This window comes from Cololabis saira, chromosome 1, assembly GCF_033807715.1.
Source record: "Cololabis saira isolate AMF1-May2022 chromosome 1, fColSai1.1, whole genome shotgun sequence".
NCBI classification, from domain to species: domain Eukaryota; kingdom Metazoa; phylum Chordata; class Actinopteri; order Beloniformes; family Belonidae; genus Cololabis; species Cololabis saira.
The window spans coordinates 20,189,057-20,204,055 of record NC_084587.1 but is presented as its reverse complement, the minus strand read 5'-3'; the positions used below and the strand labels follow the sequence as shown (position 1 = coordinate 20,204,055).

The 14,999-nt window shown below is 40.3% G+C and overlaps 1 protein-coding gene across 4 annotated transcripts in view; it reads right to left on the bottom strand.

Annotated features, from left to right (window-relative positions):
* Positions 1-628: 628 nt before the first annotated feature.
* Positions 629-14,999, bottom strand: part of npnta (nephronectin a) — a 74,260-nt gene continuing 59,889 nt past the window's right edge. For all 4 annotated transcript variants that reach the window (XM_061717358.1, XM_061717344.1, XM_061717336.1 and 1 more), the window contains 4 exons: positions 8,504-8,593; positions 7,446-7,544; positions 3,490-3,749; positions 629-3,278 (listed from right to left, as the gene is read on the bottom strand). In XM_061717358.1, coding sequence (XP_061573342.1) covers positions 3,168-3,278; positions 3,490-3,749; positions 7,446-7,544; positions 8,504-8,593 — 560 coding nt within the window. In that variant the 3' untranslated portion in view covers positions 629-3,167. The remainder of the gene's footprint in view (positions 3,279-3,489; positions 3,750-7,445; positions 7,545-8,503; positions 8,594-14,999) is intronic.

Sequence of the window (14,999 nt, the reverse complement as noted above, 5' to 3'; positions counted from 1 at the left end):
ATTTTATTTATTAGCATTAATATTAGAATAAACCAGTTTAAGGTGTCCTTTGACATATCATGGATCAAATTATACTTTTTATACACAAGTTAACTCCAAGCATTTCACGTTTTAAATTTAGAATTTCCATCAATACAAGAAATGCACGACCCGCTGGACAGTAGGAGCAGGATCCACTTGGCAGAAATAGGAGAAAAGGATCCACTTGGCTAAACGAGTCCCAGGTTTTCTTACTCAGCCTTGCTTCTGCCATCTTCTCCATCTAGCTTGAGATGGTTCTTTCTTGTATCTTGAAATGATGCAGAGTAGCTGTAGCTGTGAATTACAGTAGTTCCTTCAGACTTGTGTAGAAAGTAGGCTACTGACTTTCTGGACCTGCTTCTCTGAGACTGCTCTGCACGAAAATAAAAATCCCAGAGACATGTTAATAAGAAAGGTTAACCCTTGATTTTCATTGTCAGGAACTTTAAATATTTCATGTTAAAGTGGCTAGGACAATATCAAAAACACTTTATTAATACAGTGGTCTTAAAAAATCTATACCTTATGAAAGCAACCAAGTGTAAATCAAACTTTTAAAATCTGGTTTCACACAGTTGACATACTTAAAACACAACATTGCACTGCACATCTTTCCATGTGTTCTTTAATTAAAAGATGAAATACCAACCACTTGAAATCCAATTAACATTCATATTTGAATTTACATAACATATAAATCACACAACAAATGGGATTGTATAGAGTATGTACACACAACTACATTTACAAGTGTACCGTTTGTGAAAAAAGTTGTTTGTATTGTTGTCTGTATACAAATGTACTTAATATAACAAAGCACAATAGAAAGAAACTGTTAATTTGTGTCAAAAATCATGAACTGATCCTGTTTTTGCACATTTCAGGCAGCTTGAAAGCATAGCGTATCCAATACGTGGTCATGGAAAATAAAAAAAAGTTTGTACTGCGATATGTAAGGCTATCTTCAGATTATAGCCTACTGTAAATCCAATTTTAAGTCATTTCCAATCAGAATCTAATTTTCCACACTGACTGTTTAGATTGTGTATTGGAAGTGATCACATCTGATCAGCGTCTCCTTGGTGACAGTCCTTAATCTACATCGTTGCTATGGTGATCTATTTACATGTATAGAAATGATGTAAACAAACCATAGTGAAGAGTGGTGGAGTTGTTTTGCCACTGTTGCAAATGATTATGTGAAGCCACAGTGTAGATTTTCAATAAAGTATAAGAAAGTGCAGGAGGAGGCTACTGTGTAACGCTGTATTTCAGCGTCCGTCCATGTTATGCCATTGTAGTCGATGCTTTAACTGTCGTGGCAAGCGGCTAAATATAGTTTGCTTATTAGTCTTCAATTCAGAAGTTGAAAAACTTGCAGTGCCTTTAATGACCTCTAGGGTCTGGTGCCAAAAGTGAGACAATTTTTACTGACATCATGCAGGTTGGTCTCAAGGGTCCAGGGGAGAAGGCCACCGAATGCCTGCTGAATCGGCCTCATGCCGGAGGCAGCTGTTGACAAGTCGGCCAAGCACTGAGCTGGGTAATGCTTTGTCTGCCTAGTCCAGGTGATGAACGTTCACCACCACACCATTCAAGGCCAAACTGGTGGGGTCTGACTTACAATTGCAGTCCAGGTGATGCACGTTTGCCACAACACCTTTCATGGCCAAGCTGGTGGGGTCTGATTTACACTTCGAGTCCAGTCAGCGTTGCTGGCTACCCTGCTTGAGAACCCCAGCAAGGCAGAGGCTTAGCTAGTGACAAATGGCTCTGTCAGACCTCGCTGGAGATTTGGCAGCCCTCATTTCAGCTTTGGAAGCCTTTATATAAGATATCACTACAAAAATAACCAGCCAGACTCGATGAGAATGAATGCTAGTTATCATCCCAACTTAACATGAGCTAAGCTGACCTCAACTAAGTGGCTGAGTAAAGGTCAGTGTGTTCTGCCCACTTTCGAGGATTTCTTCCTTCTTGTTATCGTCCATTCTATGTTTCAGGATATAAATATCTTCATGTCCCAGATGGTTTGTCCAGTTGCTTTTATACAGTCTATGATGAAAACAGAACAAATTGAGCGCTTTCCCACCGTGGCAGACATAATCATTGTTTGTGTTGCATTGCAAATGATCCAAAATTTTATCCAATTTGAACAACCTAAAATAGGGTTGTTCAGAGCGAGACACATCTGTGAAAATCCAATTGGAATTTTATTTGGAACTTCCTGTGGTTTGAATCACATTAAGAAAAAAGAAATATACATATGTATATATATTTCATGTAGCTTTTGGTTCGTCAGACTGCCAAAAATCTATCTATAAATGATGTGGATATGCTAAAATTGTGATTTGGGCCGGTAGCCTATGAACATAGTGTACGAGAGTATGCGTGAGGTGGTGTAGATGGCACTATAATAAATATTACAATCAGGCCAAAAAGCAATAAAAAAGGAAGGAAACGAGCAGGTGGCTGTTATTTGAAAGGCATCTTGGAAAAAAAGGTTCTATGTGAATTGGATTTTTTAAGAAAGGGGAAGAATTTGTTTACAGTTTACACTGAATCTGGTTTAAACGTAAATTCTGATCAGAGCACTGTCTCTTACATTACATAAATGCACCAAAAAATCAATATACCACTATGCTCATTAAAACTGCCACAAGATGCACCCCAGGTCACATGTTTTACTATCAAGCTAAACAAAAGCAATGACTTGTGGTTAAAATTTGAAAGTTTGGCAAAAGCAGACTCCAAAGTAAAGGAATAGTCCTCTCTCCAGGAAGAAATGACTGAATCTCACCCTCTCAGCTGTGCATGCCAAGGCCCGTGTGAGGGGGAGGATGTGAACATGATAAATTAGCGCATGCAAATTTCTGAGTTTGAAGGATGTGGAGCGTGAGGATCTGAATGTGCCGCCAGGATCCACCTATGAGATTCTGTTCAGTCCGTTTTATTCACGGTTGGACGGTCAAGCAAGGGAAACCCAATATTCTGTAGATGATACCGTTCACAAGAGCACCGGAGTGATGAGCGAGGGACGAGTGAGGGCTCAGGCAGAGAGAGAGAGTGCGGTGTCACAACAGAGTCAATTCTCCTTTGAGATGATTTTCCATCCTGTTTTTTCTTGTCCTTCTCTGCTCCATCAGTCAGAGTCTCCTCAGATTGTGTTCCTCTGTGCAGGTGCCTTTACTCAAGGTGATGTCGTCCACAGCCATCTCCCCACTCCTGCCTCGCCCACGCTCCCCCTTGAGGATCACCTGGTGAATAAGAGGACATTGGATTTTAAAACATTACTTTAAAAAAAAAAAAGTGGGTCTTTTAAAAAGTTTATAGCTTCATTCTCCAAACAAAAAGACTGTAGTTTTTAGAAAACAAGAGGCAGAAATAATAATCTCTCTTTCCTATTGTCAAAAAAATGTAATAACAGATCTTTGAGCGAAGAATATTTGTGTTTATTTTAATACTTACACTTTCCAGGCCTGTACCCCAGAGTGTGATTTGTGTGTGCCTCCATCCGTTACCACCCGTTCGGCCCCAGACTGCTGGACTGTACTGTTTTCCTTTCTTCACAAACACTTGAAGCATTCCCACATGGTGTCCTGCCAACTTGTGCCGGAATGACAGGCACAAGTTCCCATCATTCCAGGGCGGGGTGAGCGGAAGTACCAGCCGGGCCCCTCGTCCTGTCCTCTTATTTCCTGTTTCTGGGATTGTGAGGTACCGGCCACCTGTGAACGCAAGTAAAGGATTTTATAGTCACTTTTAATTAAAAAAACAACAACAATTAAACAGAAAAAACAAAAAGATAAACTAGGACAGCTGTTCTCTAATACGGCACTGTGTCCTTGAGTTAATATTGGTTCAACAATGTGTTGCTGTGTCCTCGAGTAAATATTAGTTCAACAATGACAAGAGTACGAAATATTTAAATCGCCATTATATACAGAAACCATTTTATTTATTTACATCAGATCAAGCAAATTAAACTCCACCTCATGAAACCTTATAAAATTTAAAAGTTAATAAAAGGAAATGTGAAACTTGTGCCCCATCTTGTATCCTTACTTTTATATCTAGTTTTCTGTCTGCTTTTTTAAACTGTTTACTCTGGGTCAGTGAAAAATCAAAATCCATAAAAATAAACACTGACCACCTAAATAAATATCAATCCATGATTTTACAGCCCGGTGCAAAATTTAAAAAAACCCCACAAGCAAAATTACTTTTTTCCAGTAGCGTATTGACAAAGTTGCATTTTCTCCACTTGTGATAGGTCATTTCAAGAATAATGAAATCAGATGTGCAGAACTTCTCAAGATTTGGCAGGTTCATTTCTATTTTTCCTCTCTAACCATCTACAACAAATAGTGGATTCAAAGCTTTAGGATGAGTCATGCTTATTTTGACGGTTATTGCGAGAGAGCCACTCCTCTCACTGCACCTGCCGCATCCCGGCAACAGAGCCATTTCCTCTTTTTGGTATGTCATGTCATACGATTTAAAAAGAAATGTGTCTTGATTGCAGTTTTTCAAAATATTCCTCTTTTAAAACAAGCTTTAAAAACACTTCATGTGAATCTAAACATTTATCTGTGTGTTTCTATTAGGCATCATTTGGGGAAAATGGACGCTTGAAGAGGGTTATTTCAGAATTACTTTTAAATATTTATAATTCAACAAAAACAGGAATGTAAAAATATATATGTACATACATACATGTTAACATTTATAAAACAGTTTCTTGATGCAATGTTAAACACAGTTGGTTGATGAAAGAGTTGCTAAAATTTTGTGCCAACAAGTAGAGACAATCAGGAAAATGCAATTTTTCTCGACTGAACATCATTTAAATCACTCTACCGTGATGTCTACGTTTGTACATCCAACTGAAGAAGAGGAAGTCACGCTGACTGAGGGTGCTTTCTCCTTGTATATCAGTCCTGTTGAGAGTACTGCCCTACCAGCCTCATTACATTTGACCTTCATTAACGTTACTTGACCGTGTTAATAAAGGCCGAGCTGGCAGACTGCACGGGGACCAAGTCACTGAGCAGTTGGGGGTTGTCAGTATGTACTCAGCTTTCATTTGTGAACAAATCAAAGACACATTAAAGACACTGTCGGACATGCTGCTGAGCCCTCTCTAGCGATTAGAGGACAGCTAGAATGCCAGCAATCTGGAGGGGGACCCCATTTGAACTGGAGCTATGAAAGAGCAAGGAGTGGATTAACATCATCATCAGGATGGGGGATCCCACAAACAAAGGGGGAGACACTAAAAACTGAAACGCTGAAACAGAGCATCGTACTACAATTTGCGTATTTACCTGCAATGTTTCATAAAAAAAAAATGTCAAGTTCCCCACTGCTCTCTGTGGCCCCAACAATCTGCTCCTCGCATGTACCACTCCATTCATTTACCTGTAGTCATTATATTTTTCTTCGTTTGTTTCTGTTCTTCAACTCACACCCCAACTTGCGCTGCAGTTTGGTTACTGTGCACTCTATTGTGCCTGGAGTTGGTATGGTTACATACCGGGCCTTTAATACAGTGTATAAATACTCAACCTGACTTGACCTACATATGCTCCTTCACCTTAAAGTACAACCAGTTGCCGGAGGAGAATGCAAATTTAATTTAGTTAATTTATGCATTCGTTAGTGATATCAGAGCTAAGGTTATAAAAATTTAAAGGTGAAAGAGCTTCTGGGCAATAGCTGATTAATGTATTTATTTTGCTTATTTGGCAGAGTCTTGTATGGCTGATGTTAACCAGGGTGGAAGCGTTGAGTGTCTGTAGGCTACAGAGGCTTTCTGCATCAGTTATGAGCTCCCTCCAGGTCTATGCCAGTCCCCAAACAAGCACATTTTCTCACGGTTATTTATCAAAAATATATTACATTATAAACAGTAAACACAAGCAGGCTTTACAACACAAGAAAATGTGAAAATCTACAGGCATGCACACATGTAACAACAAATCACTGAAATGCTCTGATTCAATATAAACTGGCTGCTGCTAATTAAAGTGCACTCATCTTGTATAGAATTATTCATAGTCAGCACTTACCCTATAATCTAATGTTAATTATTTTCCCGGAAAGAAAAAAGGGATTTGGGCAAAAATCTCTATTTGCACTAATGAAGGAGGAGCGCAGTCTCATCTGAAATGAGGAATCAGTCTGAAAGTTTAGGAACACATTACTAACCAACCCTGTCTCAGCACAGTAGAAACTTTTTATACCACTTTCTGGGCTCAGACAGTTGCATACTTACATCTACTTTTTAAAATTCAAACACGCCTACATATTACATTGTGGGATTTTGCCACAAAGGTGATATTGCACAGGAGGTAGGAAAGGATGGAGGATGGTTTGAGCCCCGACCAATCATTATCCAAGAACTTTTCAACTTCACTGTTGGTTGCCATTGGTTAAGATTAAGAGTTAAAAAAAATGGTTAGTTTTAAAAGTGAATGGGTTGGTGAAAATGTTAATAGCTAAGCATTACTTTGCATTACTCAGGCAAAGTAACCTCTGCTCCTTTATTTTATCTTTTTATTTCAACATTCAAATAACACAACTGCACTTCACCATTCAGACGTAACACAGCTGGGAGCTCTCGACATAATATACCATGTTTTCTCCACGACTGAACTGGCCTGGCCAGCCATGCACTTCACAAAAGTTCTCTCTCATGAACTGGGTCTGGTACCCCCCCCCCATCCACAGCCATGTCCACTGGTACAGACCATACTGAGCCAATTGTAGTTGATGCAGTGACACATAGAGAAGAGCCACTATTCAGTTAAGATTCCTGCCAACACATGCTTCATTTCTCTGATGGGAGCAAAGTACCAATCTAAAGAGAAGATCGCTTCCTTTTATAATCTTTAGCTGTAACTGTATTTAACAAAACTGGTCCGCTTAGAGCATTTATAATATAAATGATCTAAACGGACCAGTTTTGTGAAATGTTTGCGACGACCTGCCTGGGCATGTCATTAAAAGAACATAGCCATTATAATATTCAGTGAGTCATTTTGCACAATAAATTGTGCAACACTGGAGTTTTAGCATCTAGGCTCTGATCCAACCAATTTCTATTTCTTAGGGGGTGGGGGGGGGGTTCACATGACCTAACCTCACTATATAGAATCTGATCTTAGAGATGGCAGATGGGGAGGAGGTGGAATTGTAGGTGCTTGTGAGAGATGTGTACCTCTTGCTCTTTGAATAGACCTGTAAACAAGATGGAGCAATTGCAATAAACCATGCAGAGGGGTGAGAACGGGCATAAAACATCGCTCTACATGTCTACCGTAACTAGCTCCCAAAGGGTCATGTCATTTACTCACTATAGAACAAATTTCTTTCTTAAAAGCGCGGAAGTGAGAAGGATTGACCCACTGCCCTTCAATTACCTGTCGGATCAGGCGTCGTCTCCCAGTGCAGATCTCCATCTTTGTCCCTGATCCAACCGCAAAGACCATCATCAAAGGAGCAGCTCAGATACCCCGACTCTGGATGGAATAACACGTTAGACAGGCGGAGCATTCACACACAATTATGCATGAGGGTTTAGTCTGCTCTGTTGCTGCTTGTCTCCAAAGACAATAGGACCTACTGTATGACACACTCTCCGATGAAAATAATGTTGTAGATCATGAAAGGGAACTTTCTGCATTAAGGAAAAGTCAAGTGGTAATGGAGCTGCTTAAATCTTAAGAAGGAATGCGTTAATCTACTTTAAAAAAAAAGTGCAATATCAATTGAACTAATCTTATGTTCCTTGGACGTGGCTGTGCCCCATATCCATATTGCATGTTGTTTGTATATCATAGACCATGATAAAGTAAATGTATGGTGATGCAGAAACAATAACGATATGGCAATACATTAAATTATGCACTTTTGGTTCAAATGTTAGGGTAACATCCATCGTCATTTCTGGAAATGTTTTGAAAAAGAAAATTCAATTTCTGAGCCAATGAAAAATGCATTCTCTGTATAAAATGATGCACCATGAACTAAAGCAAACACAATCATTAAGCAATGTCATCTGTGTACCGTTGTCATCAATAAATCACATTGGGTAAACATGACATAAAAAATGCCATCTTTTCACGAAGACTCATATTGGAATTCTGTGTTTAGTACCCAAGAGGTTTTAAACAGAAAGTGGAAGTGCTTCCAAACAATCAATCAATCATTTAAGCAGTCAGGCGACAACATTTTGGCACGGCGTCCCAGACTGTGAGCCATCATTTAAACTGATACGTCCAGCTGTCATGTGTCTTCTCCTGGTGAGAGTGCTATCAAAACACATCTGGTCACTGTAATAGCTTCACCTCAGCAGCAGCACTGTGGGAGTGGATTGTCACTTTCACTTTGCCCACAGCTCATGTGGCTCATCTGTCATCGTTTGAGCCCGATGGACTGGGCTGTTGCCAATTGCGCCTGTCAGATGCAGCGTGTTTACCTGGGTCATCCTTGGCTTCATCTGCAGTGTTGCCAAGCTCAATGTCAAAGCCGTTGACGAGAACGGTGTTGTGGCCGTTGTTCCGAGGGACTACGGAGAGAGAGAGGGACGCTAATTTAGATTAAGGATCAACTCATATTGTATTTGTTCACTGTTATTTGCTTGTGGCTGCTGTATGGCTTTCCTATATTGCTCTATATTGTTTCACAAGGATGCATCTATGCCATGGTTTAGCAGCTGCATTCTCATAGTTAAGCACATTCAACACAAAAAAACTGATATGAAAACATCCAAAAAAAAACATGAAAATGTCAGAGTTCAAATGTGACTTAAAATAAGGAGATGAGAAATACTTCATTGGATGCAATATCACAGTAAATGTGACTGCATTGCAATCATGAAATTAGGACATGCTCATACATCTACCGTTCACAGTTATGTCTGAAATAGCCTCTAACCTTTCCCACTGGGGTCACAATGAACACAATACTTTTGACCACGCTGTGTTAATAAAGGTCAGCTGTCCACAGCTTTAATGCCCAAAACCATTGTTAACAAAAATATGCTTCAATCCTATTCTTTCAAAGAATGATGGTTTTACTGGTTTATGAAAATGTTTAACCCCCCTCCACCAAAAATCTGTCAACATTTTTTGAATGAATATACATGTATATTGGGAGTGTGTTTGCAGATAAAACATATCAGAGAAACTTAATGAAACAGATTACAGATGAATGGGTTCCCAACATTGATTATGCAATAGCTGCTTGTGAAAAACGTTGGATGGGTGGAGGGATGGGTTTTGCAATCTTTTTGCAATATTTGTTTCCTCTCTGATGACTGACTTTTCATTTTTGTTGTACAATAGCAATAAAGATTCTACCTCTCCTGCCACTTTCTCCTATTGATGAACTGTAAAGTATATGACCTGTCAACTATCTGAATCCGAAAACATGTGCCCCCTTCCAACCAGTCTAAGATTCAGAACCCCTGCAGGTCACAGCCACATGGTAGAGGGCAGGAGTCTGTCAGTCAGAAGTATCTGAGAGTAGGGAGGTCATGCACACACCAGGCTCTCCAGAAATCCCTGGCATCCAGGTCTGTCTGTTTGTGTCTATGTTTGACACCCCACCGCCACGTCACTGTAATGTTGGCCTGAATTAGTCTTCCACCAAGTGCCATCAGTTTATACAAAAGACTGATGCTTTCTTTTTTAACAAATCCCTCCAGATGTGAACATTTTGCCCACAAACTTAAGTCTTGTTTGCTTTTAAGGATATCCAATGGTCTGGTTACAGCTTATCTAAAGTTCAGCAAATATAGCGGGTTATTACAGTCATTTATCCAACATCTACAAGTTCCAATGTGAAGGTACAGTGGCGTGAGTGTGCTTTTTAAGTTTCTGCACCATGAATGTGGTCTGCCTTACTTCCTAATATTTACAATGGCACAAACATTGCTCTTTTCAAATCCAAACTCAAAACACATCTATACAGAATTAGACCTTTCTTTCCCAGGACTGTAATGACTTGAGGGTGGGCGTTAGAGTCAGGATAGGCAGGGTGTGGACGGCCCAGGAATATCTGGAGATCCCCACATTGAGACACAGGGCTTTGGCTAGAATATAGTAGCTACCAGCCAGGAAAGGTTGGGAGCTGTTGCTCAACCCTGATATGAAAAGGTCCACAGGAGAGTCGGGCACTAGCACAGATTGCAGGAAGGGCAGCCTAGTTTTGAAGGTAGGTCCAGCAGGACAGCAGTCATGCAGCAGTAGGGAGCATGGACAAACAGGGAGGGTCCAGTGAAGTGGAATAACTCTTGGACTAGGATTTAGGCAGCAGAACCCCCAATGAGTCAAGTTCTTGGTCCACGCAGTTTATAATTTTCAGCTAAGTCCATCAAACCTCTATATCTGGGTCAAGACCAACTCCCCAGCTTGTTTACTGTGCCTGGGAGAAGTCTCTTAGAGCACACTCTAAGTAGCTGTCCAACAACCCTGGGGGAAAGCTGCTACCACTGGCAGCATGACCAGGTACTCAAGAACTACTGAAGAAACCATTCCCATAGCTATACCTTTCAACAAGCATGCTTGCCATCAGAAGACTATGTTTTATCAAGGCAAGCAAGTGGCACCACTTCCAGCCCAAAGCTGTTGCTGAGTTGTTTATCTTGGCGTCATACTGGGGGCTTTGAGTTGATCTGGGGAGACAGCTCAGGTTCCCAGACCAACTCTCTTGAGGACTGATGTGGTGTTGACATCAATCTCTACAAAGCAGGTGCTTGTCATGGAGCTCACAGTCCCCCTGGCAGGGCTGCATTGAAGAGGGAATGAACTGAAGTGGGCCAAGGACCAGGAGTTGATGTAGCAGTGTACAAGGGCCGGCTGGAAGGCGTGTTGCAAGCTCGTCAAACTAGGGGGCAGAGGCTTTGTTGGCTGGTCGCTGTGCAGGAGCCATACACTGCTGTTACTACCATAGAGGTAGCAGAAAGGGTCTCCAGAAGGCTGTTGTTCAAGAGGAATGAGCTGTGAGTCAATCCTACTGGGACACGAGCAGGGGTGAAAGTAAGCCGGTACGATCCGGTACTCTGTACCACCAAAAGATTCTGTGCCGGTACGCAGTACCGGGAAAAAAAAACACACGAATTGCTGACAATAATTTCCGCATACAGCGGATCTCGAACCCTCGACCTCTCACACCAAAGACGGCAACGCTACCGCTCAGCCATGACTCAGCTCCGCCTTTTTTGACTGACTGTGTGATGACAGACGAACATAGTGATATAATCTAACTGAGTCCCGACCTGTTTTTTCATCATTTTTTAAATATTTGTATGATATAAATATAAGTAAAACCCCACTATTTGTGCTTTTGTGAATAGCGTATTCGAGTCTTTCCTTCCTAAACACACACACTGCATGGAAGGGAGCGTTTGATTTATTGTTTACGTAACGTTACTTTTTATTTTTACATGACCAAACCACGCACTTTATTTATGTCATTTGCACCGGGCAAAGACAAAAAATAAATGATTCCACCAAAATTCCCAGATTTTTGTGGTTGGCTGACACATTACCAGCATATTTCAAACATGCTGGTAAATAATCACATGCCAAATAATCACAAATATGATATTTGTGATTGGTTTTCATTCCTCTTTTCAGGAAAAAAAGAAAAAAGCGTCTACAATGTTGAAGTAATGTTTTTTTTTAAATGTTTTAAGTGTTTTGCTTTGATGAAAAAAATGCTTAAGAAGTTTTTTTTCCATTTTGAGATATTTTACTCATCTTTTACTCTTTTTTATTTATGTGCCCAATGTTCTGAAAATTCAAAGACAGAGACTTGTTAACTGTTCAGCTGCTGATGACTTTAACTGTAAATTTATTCTAATTTGAAACAAAACAAATTGTTATGATTTTGAAAGTTTTGTCAACATTTACAAATTATTCTGTGACAATCCTTGGTCCGGACTGGCCTTTATTTACACCATTTAAATAAATAATTTGCTATAGGCCTACACAGTGTCAAATGTTTCTAATTTCTACACCATGCAGGCGTTAAAAAATTGAATGCGTGTTCAGGGATGCAAGAAACTGGTGGTGGGAGGAGAACAAGCCATGAAGGTTGGGGTCGTAGTACCAGCAAGAACTTTAATCTACTTTCACCCCTGGACACGAGTCAAGGTCTGATCAACGCCAACTCGGTCACCTGAGGATGTATGATGCTGAAAGACCTGAAACACCCAAGTACTCCAGGAACATCACTTTAGATGTGTCCCAGCGTATATCAGAGATATAATGAATCTTAATATATATAATCAGTGGCGATTTTGGTCTGTAAATTTTGGTGGGGCCATGCTGGAAAATCTTATGCAATCAGTATCAAGTGAGAGAAGGGACCACAGCACCTTTGACCACAAAATTGAAGCTGAATAATGCCATCATCACACAAACAGTGCCAATCTAACACATATATTATCATATCAATAGCGCTACCAAATGGGCACTGTTCAAGAGCTCATATCAAATACTCAAGATCGAAACAGCAACGTGACAACAATAAAAACACAATGCACAAGCACGACCGTGCACGAGCATGGCGTGTACGGCGCACATGCAATACACAGCAATTAATAAAGCCACCACAGAGAGTATACCACAGCCAAACAACCATTTCAGCACCACAGACAGGTAAACAGCTCCATCAGCGTCGGGGAGCCCACGTGAGGTTGTGTCCCCCCCACACCCACACCCACACATGTATCACCAGTTGCGCATTACACAAAGTCCACTATAATTCAAAGAATATAAGTACATGGTCAGTTCCACTATAAAAATCTGTTAGACTCACCGGAACTCACAAGGAAAGCAGTAGAGCGCCTTTTTTGACGAGCTCCCGGTTAACCAGAGTGTCCTTTGAACCATTCCTTATTAAATGTCCTGGTTTTGTCTTTTCCGGCTTGACAAATGGTTAAATCATCCGGTCGATGTGGTCCCAAACGTTTTATTTCCAACTTCTGCTCAATTGATAAAGTGCTAAATCGCACACTCACCAAATAATCAACTTCATTCAAATAGAAAGAATGAAACGTCACCTATCAATCAAAGTACGTAGCCGGCGTAAGTCGCGCGTCGCCGCGTAACCTACGGCGTACGTTACGTAACCTACGGCGTAGGCTCTGCGTTGGTGTAACGCAGAACCATAAATCAGCCTTTATTCTGGCGCGGTTTGAAAAAGACAAGCGAGTGATTATGTACATTCACTGAGTGAATATTATGAAAGTAAAATATATATTTCTCGCTAGAAATAGTTTTTTTTTTATTCAGTCCGCAAATGACGGCGAAAAGCATTCTGGGAAATTCTGGGAACAGCCAATCACAGAGTGAGCTGTTTGACCGCCGTCTGCTTCAATTCAGAGCAGCCAATGAGAGGCGCTCTGGGGCCCTGAGCTCCCGGCCCCACTGTCCAAGCTAGTGTGTGCGCTGTACACGCGCACGCGCGCGCAGCAGTTCACCAGTAACAACATTACAGGCAGAGGGGCCAGCTCCGCTGAGCCCCACCGAGCGGAAACAGAGGAGGCTGGATCAGGCAGGGCGAACTATTTACACACAGTTACACTACAAAAAGTGTCAGCAGATCAAATTAAGTTGCATCAAATGAAAACTGCGGACATTTCATTGGAGACAAATTTATTATGAACTTATGTTTAATGACACATAATCTTCCCCTGCGCAGCTGCGCACTCTGGTGGGGCCGTGCCCCACCGGCCCCTAATGCAAAGACGCCACTGTATATAATGCTGTGTTTTTGTCATTTGTTTTAATTAAGTTTAATCTTTGCTTTATTTTATGTTTTATTCTTGCATTTTCTTGATGTAAGGTCCTTTGGACACCTGCCGGTTGCTGTAAAGTGCTGGATTTTATGATTTTATGATGGATTGATTGTATTTCTGGAGACACTGAACTAGTTATAATTTTGTAAACTGCTGAAATAGAATTTTATGAGTTCTGCTGAAAAAATTGCTTTCCTGGACTTTGTGATTTTGCGGGTTTTAAAATGCATACAGTGTCTTTAAACATGTATTTATTCACATACAGTGTAACGTAGCTAATGGAGCTGAGCCTTGTGTCTCTAAATGGCAGTTTTTATAGAGATTAGAAAACAGCTCTGCTTTTAGGTTAATGTAAGTGAATTTTTGACAGACTCCAGAGGTTGCTAAGACTTTTACTTGTCTCAAAAGACTAAGTGCTTAATTATCCTGTAGAGTGCATATAGCCTTTTACAGATGTCAAATTCGGGGCAACGTGCTTGTTTTATTTTTTCTCTCACTGTTCTCCTATCTGTGTGTATAAATGTAGGGACAAGATTATGTAAATAAAGAGGAAGGGAATCCAACTAAAAGCAATGCAGAATGAAAAAAATATTATTAAAAAATTATAGACAAATTACTTTGGAATCTCATAGGAAAATAAATGGAGGAACAAATCAACCATTACACTGGCAAATTTAAACAGATCCAACAATTTATGTTATATTTGTAAATGTTAAATTAAAGTAATTTTCATGGTCAGTAACTTTCACATTTTCTCTTTCACTTTTTCTATCATTACTTTTTTGAATATTATTGCTGCCTCGGTCATGATGTCACTTTAGCTCTAATAGCTAGCGCTATCTTTTAGCCATCGTTAACCATCATTTTTGATGTGTCACATTGTGTTGCAAAGTGATATGCAGTCATGAGAGATAACACTAAGGATCAGATACTGCCATAATTAAAAAAAATAATTAAATATTCCTTGAAATGTTGCTTTAAAGCCAATCTACTGTAGCAATACCACTTCCAGCCCCTGACAAAACTGTGTTAACAAGAAAAGATGGTCCTGCAAATCTTGTAATGCCACTTTGTAGTGCACTTTTTCTGTGCTTATGTCATTTGCTGACACATTAACCTTCTTATTATGTCCTGCTACTGTGTATACCAAGGTAGATTATTACAT